General features: G+C 63.4%; 1 protein-coding gene across 1 annotated transcript; it reads right to left on the reverse strand.

Annotated features, from left to right (window-relative positions):
* Positions 1-3,987: 3,987 nt before the first annotated feature.
* Positions 3,988-10,420, reverse strand: Pofut2 (protein O-fucosyltransferase 2). The gene is made up of 9 exons (XM_090350626.1): positions 10,275-10,420; positions 9,129-9,379; positions 8,459-8,603; positions 7,392-7,502; positions 6,847-6,913; positions 6,445-6,570; positions 5,716-5,896; positions 5,206-5,329; positions 3,988-4,807 (listed from the first exon to the last, which is right to left on the reverse strand). Exons 1-9 carry the CDS (start codon positions 10,403-10,405, stop codon positions 4,654-4,656), a joined length of 1,290 nt encoding a protein of 429 aa, XP_090206752.1. The 5' UTR covers positions 10,406-10,420; the 3' UTR covers positions 3,988-4,653.
* Between the last annotated feature and the right edge of the window lie 518 nt (positions 10,421-10,938).

Here is a 10,938-nt window from a genome sequence, read left to right on the forward strand (position 1 = left end):
GTGTGATCAGACTTCACCTGAGATTGAAGGGGGATCAGACCTCACCTGAGACTGAAGGTGTGACCAGACCTCACCTGAGATTGAAGGTGTGATCAGACTCAGATTGAAGGTGTGATCAGACTCACCTGAGACTGAAGGTGTGACCAGACTTCACCCTTGATTTCCTGGGTAGTTGAAACCCAGGATTCAGGGCCAGTTCAGGTCAGGACAGGATGCTGGTATGTGGGGCCAAGAGTAACAGGATAAGACAAGCAGGGCCTGGCTCCAAGGAGGCCTTGGAGTGGACTTCCGGCCTGAGGCTCCCAAGCCTTGATCCACCCTGAACAGCTCAAGCAGGCCACAAATGCCCGCCTGCTGTACCCGTAGCAACCCACGTTCAGTCCAGCCGGGGTGGCTCCAGGGCCCGTGGCACGTCTCCCACAGTTACTTCCTCAGCCAAGCAGACCCCAGAAGTTGTGCAGCTCAGTGAGTACACAGGGTTTCTGTCGAGCTGCACTTTTTTTGCTTTGTTTAGTTTTGCCGGTCCTAGAGCTGAACCTCAGGGCCTTGGCACTCTCCCCGAACTTCTTTTTACTCGAGGCTAGCACGCTACGACTTAAGCCATGGCTCCCCTTCGGGCTTTTTCTGAGTAGTTCCTTAGAGATAAGAATCTCATGGACTTTCCTGCCCGGGCTGGCTTTGAACCATGATCCTCAGCTCTCAGCCTCCTCAGTAGCTGGAATTACAGGCCTGAGTCACTGGTGCCCAGATGGAAGCTGGGGCTTTTTAAGCAAAGGCAATAAGGGTGACCTTCAAACTCACATTTGTTTGTCCTCTTGCCTAAAACTAATCAGCTTTGCATGGATGCCTGGGTCTCATGGTGAGACAGGAAGGCCATCTCAAGTATCTATTTGCTTTTCATAAAAGGGAAACACATTTACTGCAAATAAATGATGTACTCTAGGACTCCTCTCATATACAGTGAGTGCATGCTAAGTAACCCTGTATGGTAATGAACTTGAAAAAAATCAAAAGGATCAAGTTGAAGACAGTCCCTCTCCTGGCATGAGTCAGATTGCTTCTTACGTAGCCATAGCACCGAGCAGGAGGCCTTCTCACCTGTGGAACAAGCAGAGGCCTCCTTTCATGCATCTGTGGAGATGCAACCGCTCAGGTGATCCAGCGCGCTGTCCACTCCACTCTCACCCTCCCCCCTGAGCAGGAGGGACAGTCTCAGGTTAGCTAGACTTTACCGGAAGGCTAGGGACAAAGCCTCTGTTTAACAGAGGCTGCTGCAGGCTTTCATTTGGCTGGGGGAGCCGGGTTTTGTAGCTGTCTGTTAGCTGAGGGTGTGGACTCTTCTCTTCCTGACCTTGCCCTTGGTAAGCAAAACCCTCTTCCTGCACAAACATCTCCTGGTTTGGTCTGGGCTGGGGAACTTGGAGAGGCTGAGAAACACAGGAGAAAACTTTAGGAGAAGCATACCTGCTCCAACAGGCGACAGACCAAGTTAAGCCTGAAGTAGAATCCTGGACAAAACATCGCTTAATGACCAGCATGTCTGCATGCAGACCCAAATCATGTCTGACTCAGTGGTGAAGACAGCAAATGCAACAGATACAATATGGAAACAGAGACCAACCTTCTACCTTGTGTCTGACAGTAGATACTCTACAGGCCATGGTGAACAAGCAGTGGTCAGTCTCTGCAGTCACCATGGGAACCATGGCTGGAGCCCACAGGCCACAGGGGTGCCAGAGCCGGTGCACAGCCAGTCATGTATTGACCAGCTATGCAGTCTCCAAAGTTGGTGACCCTGGAGTCAAGAATAGATGATGTACTGGGCTCGTGGCTCACGCCAGTCATCCTAGCTGCTCAGGAGGCTGAGATCGGAGGATCATGGTTCAAAGCCAGCCTGGACACTAAAGAACATGAGACTCATCTCCAGTTAACCACCAGAAAACTGGAAGTGGGGCTGTGGCTAAACAAGTAGAGCGGATGCCTTGAGCTGAGTGTGCTCAGGAACAACACCTAGGGCCAGAGTTCAAACCCCAAGACCAAAAAAAAAAAAAGAGTAGGTGACACGAGGGGCTCTGCCAGCAGTCAGTGAAGCTTTCCGAGTCCCTTCCCGCCTGGTGAGCCAGGCCCAGGACAGTGGCTGGGCTTCCCCGCCTCAGCCCCACCTGCACGACCGTGGCCCGGGACCCACAGCATCTCCCCTCTCCAGGGCGGCCCCCACCAGCCCTGGCGCTGGCACAGCCTCACCAGTGGTCACCCTCCTCTAAGCTCCTGGCTTTGTGTTTGTCCCACGCCTTTGACAGGCAGCAGGATCAGGAGCCCAGCTGATTGTCTCGTAGTGGGAGCAGAGTGGCAGGGAAGGGCAAGGATGAGCAAACGCTGAGCAGTCTGTCCAGAGGACGGGTGGCCTCACCATTCTCCACTGCTGTCCCCAAGCTCCCATGCTCCCCAAGACAAGCGCTGCAGAGGGGGAGACCTGGGGTGACCACACAGGGAGGGGTGAAGGGTCAGATGAGTGGAGAACCCCCCCTCCAAGACACACATACACAGAGCCCACTGGTCTTCAGGAGGTGCTCGGGCAGGGAGAGGACCGGAGTCCAGACACAAGCCACGAACTCTCCTGCAACTAACCCACGACCTCCCTGTGTCTCCCACAAATAAGAGCCCTGTGGAGACTTCAACCACAACAGTCTTCCTCAGAACCGCCTAGCCAGGCTGCACCCCAGTGTAGTGAAGTAGCTTACCAAGCTGCACGCATGTGGACTGAGGCTGCAGACACCCGGCCCCGCCACCCTGGGCGGCACACGCCAGTCCTGGCGCTTCCAGGAGGCGCCCAGCCACGGGATTGCATTGGTGGAGAGCGCCCCAGCAGCTCCGAGGGGAGGGAGGGAGGCTGGCGGCGGGCAAATGGCCCCACCTAGTGGCAGCCCGGTGCCAGAGAGGCCTCGTGCCACCAGGGAGAGGCGGTGGGGAGGGGAGACGTCAGGCTCTGTGCAGTGGCGCAGCCTGGAGCACCCCGCAGGTGCAGGGCCGTGGACAGGGAATCCCTTCCTCCCCATGTATCCCGAGGGCTTGCAGGGGATCCGTGAGGAATGTCGGGGCCTCAAGGCTCTGCTGGGGAGGCCGCCTCCACCTGCCAGCTTCAGTGAAGCTTTCCGAGTCCCTTCCAGCCTGGTGAGCCAGGCCCAGGACAGTGGCCGGGCTTCCCCGCCTCAGCCCCACCTGCACGGCCATGGCCCGGGACCCACAGCATCTCCGCTCTCCAGGGCGGCCCCCACCAGCCCTGGCGCCGGCACAGCCTCACCAGTGGTCACTCTGCAGGTGCTGGGCAACAGCCCGCTGTGGGCTAATGGCCGCCACCCAGCTAAGAGGGCGGCCAGCACGACGTGGAGCAGCTGCGGTGTCCCGAGACAGCCTTGTCACAGACCACTTCTGGCCTCCGTCAGCTGATGTGGCGGCCAGGAGGAATGGGCTGGATGCCTGGAGGCGAGGTGACTGTGGCCCCTGAACCCACCCCAGCCCTCTGCTGCCCCGAGAGGTCAGCAGGCAGGTCACCGAGTCCTGAAGAGCTGAGCTCCATCCACCATCGCCCTCCCGACCCTCCCGCAGGCCTGAGGAAGGGGCTGGAAGGCGGCAGCCCCCGAGCTCCAGCCCAGCCCTGCACTGCAGCCCAGAAACAAAAGCGAAGGCCCACCTGCCACACCCCAGGTCCCCCATTCCTGTGCCCTCCCCCGGACCCCATTAGGTCCACTGCTGCGGGGATAGGCCCTCCCCGGCGACGGCTGTCCACGGCACAGCCCGCAGCCCCTCCCACCTGCTCTGCTGTGCCCGGCGAGGCCAGGGCGGTGCCCAGATCTCCACACCTGGCTGGCAGTGGAGGAGCTCAGCACACACCAGCCAGCACTGCACACAGCCGACCGGGCTGGAGGCGAGGCCTCAGTGGCCCTGGCCTGGAATCTCAGGTATGAAACAGGCACCTTCTGGGATTCGTTTTCTAGAAAATGTCCTTTACTGACACTGGGATGTATAAATGGAGAGGAATAAATACATCACCCTTCTGTCCTAACGGCTCACGTTCAGGTCCACACAAGCCCCCTGGCAGTGCCCGAGAGTGCCTGGCGTGGACGGGGGTCATGTGGGCCACCTCCAGCAGTGCAGTCCTTGGCGGCAGTGTGAGGTCTACCAGAGTCTCCAGAAGTGACTGCGGGCGGCTGGGGCAGAACCGGAGGGGGCGGGCCGTCTCTGTCACATCTCAGTAGCATGTGACCCACACATGACTCACACAGAGGCCGAGGGTCCACCTGGGGACGTGAAAACCCGGTAGCGGGGCCTACACGCCTTCCCCACACAAACAGAGCAAAATGCCACCAGCAGCGCTGTCCAGAACTGCTCAGCAGAGGGCACAGCCCTGTGGTGCCATGCCAGGTGGACGGCAGGCAGGGCTTGCCCTCTGGCCACCCCAGCAGCTCCACCTCGACCCGAGGGGCCTCCCGTGGTGCACACGGTCAGCTGGCGTGGCCGCCACGGCGAGGCCTGCCGCTCGAGCCCTGCCCAGGAGGCGTTTCTCGGCGCTGGCTGGTGTGACCTGCGGGAGGCAGCGGCGCTTCAGATGCCGGCCAGGTCGGCCCCACTCAATGGCCGTCAGGAGCTGGGGGCTCAGTAGGCAATCTTCCAGTGGGTGGGCTGTTCACACCCCTTTTCTTCGTCTCCACAAAATCGGTTGTACGTCGTCTTGGGGTCCAACCCCAGGATTTCTCTCTCCTCGTGAATCCGAAAAGAAAATGTGGAGACTGAGGTGCCGATAAAAAACCTGCAAAGCAACCAGGTAATAAGGGTTTCCTGGGGCCAGCCAGGGTGGGTGAGGCCACGCTGCCGCCCGCTGCCAAGCCAGCCCCAGTGGATGCCAGGGCTTCGCGTCCACTGCAGCCAGCAGCCCTGGCCATGGCAGGACTCCAGTGGGAGGGCCCAGGGCCTCTGGGGTGACCAGCAGGAGTGACCTCCCCAGCTGAGGGGGGACCCAATCAGAGTGCCCGGGCCCCAGGTCCCTGCGGCCTGCACAGCTTGCAGACTTGCAGACCTTTCCTGGGCAGTGGGCATGGCAGCCCAGCTCCCAGTCCCTGGGGCTCAGCATGCCTGTTCTGACCCAGGGTGACCAGGAGGGGGATGGCCGGGGCGCACGGATGGCGGGCAGGGAAGGCGGGCAGGCACCTGGCGTGAGAGCAGATCCACTGGTCGATGATGGCGACGCCGCCGTCCTTGTAGAGCTCCAGCTCCTCCCAGGTGGGCTCAAACCTCACCATCTCGGGCAGCAGCTTCTTCAGCTCTTCCTGCTCTGCAAGGCAGAGGGCAGCTGCTGGCAGGGTGTCTGCGGGGAGCAGCCACGTGCTACCTGCTCCAGCATTGGGCCTGCCCAACCTTTCGTCAGCCGGGCGCGGGGGCCCCGCCTGTCATCCTAGCTACTCAGGAGGCTGAGATCTGAGGATCGAGGTTCAAAGCCCGGGCACAAGAATCCCTGGACTTTTATCTCCAAGTAACCACCAGAAAGCCAGGAGTGGAGCTGTGGTTCAAAGCGGTAGAGCGCTAGCCTTGAACTGAAGAGCTCAGGGACAGTGCCCAGGCCACAAGTCCGCCCCAAGACTACCAGGCAACAAAAATAAAAACAATAAAGAGAAACCCGGTGGGAGCTGGTGGCGGGGGCGGGGAGGGGGGTTCACCCACCCTTCCTGACGGCATCTGTGGCCACAAACACCTTGTCCAGCCTGTGGGTCTGCATGAGGCTGCGGATCTCCCTGGCCGCCCCCTGCAGGCTGGGCACGTCCTCCCTGTGTCCCCAGATGAAGTCCTTCCTCCTCAGGTGGACGCCCAGGTAAGGGCCCCCCAGAGCAGAGCCGGGTTTGACCTGCGGGGAGCACAGCGGTCAGGCCCAGGGACACGGGCCCAGGCCCCCGCTCACTGCGGCTCGGGGACCCCCAAGGCACGGGTCTTTTCCGTGGCCAGGAGCACGTTCACCCGAGAGGAACTCTGACCCAGGGCACAAACAGAAGCCATCAGCTTCCGACTTTCTTTCCTCTCATCTTAGCAGTGACGGCACCTGGCCAGGCACCGTGCCGTGGACCTCTGGGGAGGCTGGGAGCCCTCACACCCCGGAAGCCGGAGCCTGCGTGGCTGCATCGGCAGTGGCTGTGGGGAAGCAGGGGGCGGCAGCTTCTTTCTCCCCACTACCAGCGGTGAAACTGCACAGGGCCCCGCCAGGTGCTGCACCTGCTGAGAAGACCACCACCGCCTCCCCCGCTCGCCAGAGCCCCTGTGCCTCTCCGAGGACCGAGGAGGGGGCTGGGCAATGTCCACGGGAGGCCGGCTGGAGCCCGGTGCTGACCTGACCACGGAGGCGAGCCAGGCCCCATCTCCATCTACACCTAGTCCTCCAGGAGGGGGCGAGGCCCCTACCTTCATCTGCTCCCAGTCCTCCAGGAAGGGCGTGCGGTCCGAGGCGTCGGTGGAGTTGAGGTGCTGGCTCCTGAACTCGTCGCCCACTGCCCGCAGGTGCCTGGCAAACACCATGCTGCGCCGGGTCTGTGGGGAGGGCGGGCTGAACCCCAGGCTTGGTCTCCCCCACCTGCCTCGGGCTGTGCGGCAGGGACCAGGCCCCGCATCCAGGCCGCTGGAGGCAGCGCTCACAGCCCAGCGCGAGGCCTCCCGCTCCTCCCGGCCCAGGCGTCCGTCTATCCGTCTGTCCGAGGGGAAGCCATAGGGGTGGTGCTCCCGTCCCAGCTGGCAGTCCCCGGCAGGGCCCCAGTCAGGTCACCACCCAGCTCCACGCCCACGTGGAGGTGTCGAGGCAGCACTCACGTCCCAGTACTCCTTCCCCCCGTAGTGGTCATGCAGCAGGCTCTCCGCTCTGTCCAGCATCACAGACCTGTTCGTAACCACAGGAGAACATGGGGGGGTGGTTGCAGACCACGCCAGACCCTCGCAGGACAGGACGCTCCCAGCCCCTCTGAACCTTGCAGACGACACCAGGAGGAGGGCAGACAGATTCCTGACCTTCCAGGTGACTCACAGCTGCCCTCACGCCTGGAGCCCCTTCAGTGCTGGGGCCCGCAGGCCGGCCGGCCTGCCTGCCGCCCAGGTGAACCAGAGCCCTGCCCTGGGCCCGGGGTGGCCTTGCAGGCCCTGGCCAAGGCTGCCCTCTACAACCACCCCCACCCACGAGGCAGAGGACAAGACAGGAAGGGGAGGGCAGCTCCCCCACCGCCGCCTGGTCTGGAGGAGCAGAGCTCAGTCAACACCTCCCCGCTCCTCCCCACAGCCCTTCCCCCAGGCCCAGCTCCACCCCACCTCACACCTGAGACCTGTGCAGACCCCCGCGAGGACTTTGGACAGACCCCACTCACCGAGCCGAAGTGTTCTTCAAAAGCACAGGCGCTATGACGGAGGCTGACCCCTGGACCGACAGACAGGAGACATTGAGGCCTCTGGTTTCTTCGTAACCCCAGAACCAGCCCCTGGAAGACAAGGCCCGTCACGTCGGTGGATGTGCTCCTGCCCAGGTGAGAGGCCAGGGCGTGCACACGCCTCTCCTATCAGGAAAGACCTCGTCGCCAGCACACACACGTTCTTCTGCCAGTCCTGGGGCTTGAACTCACGGCCTGGGCGCTGTCCTTAGATGCTTTTTTGCTCAAGGTTAGTGGCTCTACCACTTGAGCCCAGCACCACTTCTAGATTTTTCTGTAGGAATTGAACCTGAGGCTTCATGTATGCTAAGCAAGCGTTCTACTACTAGGCCACACACCTTGCCACATCCAGGGAAGAGGTGACGTGCACACATGCACGGGTCTGGTCCTGATAAGAGCCACGTGCTCAGGACCAGGCTGACAGGCAGCAGCCTCACGTGACTGCTATCCTCATGTGACAGAAACCACCGAGGAACGGGAGTGTGGGCCAGTGGTAGAGAGCCTGCCTGCCTAGCATGTATGAAGCCCTGCGTTCAAGTCCTCAGTACCACATACATAGCGGTGCTGCGGCTCAAGTGGTAGAGCTCTAGCCTTGAGAAAGCCCAGGGACAGTGCTTGGCCCGTAAGCTCAAGCCCAGGACTGGCCAAAAATTAAAAAAGAAAGAAAGAAAGAAAGCACAAGGATGAAGACAGGTGTCTGATGGGAGGATTCGCACGAGCCTTGGTTTAGCACAGGGGTGATCGGTAATACATGGCCGCGCTCTTCCAAAGAGCTCCCCGCTCTCTGAATCCTGTCTCCACCACGTCTCCCAGGCCGGGGGGGGGTGGGGGGGGAGGGGGGAGGGTTCTGACACCAGCACCGCATCTGGCACCGGGGACTACCCACGGTCCCCACACCAGGGTCGGGCGTTTAAACAGCAGGCTGCGTTCCCTCCCGGACGGGCACCAGGAGGCCTGTGCCAGTGCCAGGCGCCGCCCGCGGGTGCCCAGGCAGGGCTACCTTATACCTGTAGTACTCGTGCTTGTCCTGGGAGTACAGCAGCGGGTCGATGCACGGCCGCGCGTCCACCTTCTCCTCCCATGTGCCCTCCTTCCAGCCTTCCGCGTAGCCTTGCAGGACATACACCTGGTCAATGAAGGGCCCGCCGGACTCTGAAAAAGACCGAGAGAACACAGGCCACCCTGACCACAGGCACACGCACACACAGGCCCCATGGTCCCTGGGGCACGCAGACGCCTGGAGAAGGCAGAAAAGTAGAAGACAGGGTTGGTGTCATCCGCGAGCAGGGCCAGGAGGCGGGCGGGGGGCAGTGGCCTCTCCACAGGCTCCCGGGGCCATCTTCTCGCTCCTTCTGCAGCGCAATGTGCTAGCAGGCCTGGCGTCCCCAGAGGGCACCGCGCCTTCACTCCTCTCTCTGCTCTCCCAGCAAATGCTGACTGGTTGAGTGAGCCACACCCAGGCTCATGTGATTCCCCTGGGGGGAGGGGGCTCAGCAAAGGACTGCCCACCTCACTGCTAAACCCTCCGTGAGAAGGGCTCCAGGAGAGGGCCACCCCTGCCCACAGAGCCACTGGTGGTGCCCCACCCACAGGGAAGGAAGCCATTCAGCCCACAGCGGCTGGTTGAGAGGAGCTGTCGGAGCCATGGCATCTCCCGGCAGGCTGGCGTGGCCTCACCTGCGATGAACTGCTCGTACTCGATGACAGGGATGTTCTTGTTGAGACTCGGAAGGTCGAAGAACTCCGCCCAGGGGATGCGGACCTGATGGATGTCGGGGCTCTGCCAGTGGTAGAGGCGACCCCACGGTGGCAGGACAAGCACCCACTCCTCCGTCTTCAGCAGGGTCTTCAGCAGGGAGGCGATTCGGATGTACACATCCCTGCGGAGGTTGAAGCCTTCGGGGGGGTTGACGTCGTACAGAAGGTACCTGGCACACAGGGCGAGGCAAAGCTCCCATGAGGCCACACACACAGCACCCCTGCCCACGCCTCCCACTGGTTCTGGCTGACACAGCGAGGCGCCACCCTCCTGATTCTGGGACAGTCTGCAAAGCCATTGGTATGAGCAGCGGGCCGTGACATGCTCATCAGCCTGGCAGGCCAGCGGCTGAACCTGAGAATCAGTGCCCTGCAGTTCTCACAGTGCTCTGAAGAGACCGGACGGCGACCAAGGGCACAGAATCTGCGTCCAGTGTTGGGAGCTACAAAGCTGGAAGTACTCACTAATTCCCGCTGCGTGGCAGAATCTCGAGAATTCTCAAAACAAAAGCTAGCAAAAAGAACGGCAATGTGTTTAATTCCTGAACATCTATGCTCCTAACTGCTCGGGCCAGGGATGGTCGGGGGGCTCTGGAGCACACGCTGCGTGTGTGTGCCCGTGTGTGTGTGCGCGAGGAAGAGAGGACCACCATGACACGACCGGGAAGGCCGCCATGGACCCTCGGGGCCGGTGCTGCGGCCCTGCCAGGGCGCTCGCGTGCGCGCCTGCTGTGTCAGGTCCCCAGCACCTGCCGGGCCGAGCCCTCGCCATCCGCGCCCGCCCCGCGCGGCGAGCCCCGCTCCGCTCCGTCCCGCTCCGCCCTGCCCCGCGCCGCCCCGCCGGGGACGCGGACGCGCGGGGACGAGCCTGGGCGGGAGGGCCCTGCCGAGGCCGCGGGTTCCCGGCCCAGCACCCGCCCCGCCGCGCGGCCCCGCCCAGGCCCCTCCCCGGGCCCCGCCGGCTGGGCCCCGGCCGCTCTCTGGAGCCCGGCCGGTTCGACAGACTCGGGTCTCCCCCGGCCCCGGCCCCTCGGCCCCGGCGGCCCAGCCGCGACCCGCGCTCACCGTCTGCGCGACGCCGCGCCCGACAGGATGTCGGCAGCCGACTGGCCAGGCCAGAATTCCTCCCCCGAGGCCGAGGCCGGCCGCCAGGACGCCAGCCCCAGCAGCAGACACACGACGCCCAGAGCCGCCATGGCCCCGGCGGCCACGCACTTCCGGCGGCCACGCCCCACCCCGGAAGCTCGTCTTCCCGCCTCAGAGGAACGCGTCGCTGTAACCGTGGCAACGCGGAGGCCGTCCTGCGTGCGTCACCAGAGGGCACCTCCGGGGGCGGGGCCGGAGCGGGGGCGGGGCCTGCGCGGGGCGGGGGCTGATGCCAGGGGCGGGGCCTGAGCGGGGCCTGGACGGGGAATGGCCAAGGCGAGGGACGGGGCCTGGGCGGGGCAGGGGCGGGGCCGGGGCGGGGCGGAGCGGGGCCAGGGACGGGGGCGGGGCGGGGCAGGGACGGGGCCGGGGCGGGGCCTGGGCGGGGCGGGGCCGAGGCCAGGGACGGAGCCGGGGCGGGGCCTGGGCGGGGCGGGGCCGAGGCCAGGGACGGAGCCGGGGCGGGGCGGGGCCGGGGCGGGGCGGGGCGGGGCCGGGCGCGTTCCCGGGCGCCGGGCACCTGACACCCCTGCCCCTCGCGGGTCCGGGGAGGACAGCGCGGTCCTGCGGGGCGCTGCGGGGA

Source organism: Megascapheus bottae, chromosome 1 (assembly GCF_031878675.1).
Source record: "Megascapheus bottae isolate mThoBot1 chromosome 1, mThoBot2.hap1, whole genome shotgun sequence".
Lineage (NCBI taxonomy): Eukaryota > Metazoa > Chordata > Mammalia > Rodentia > Geomyidae > Megascapheus > Megascapheus bottae.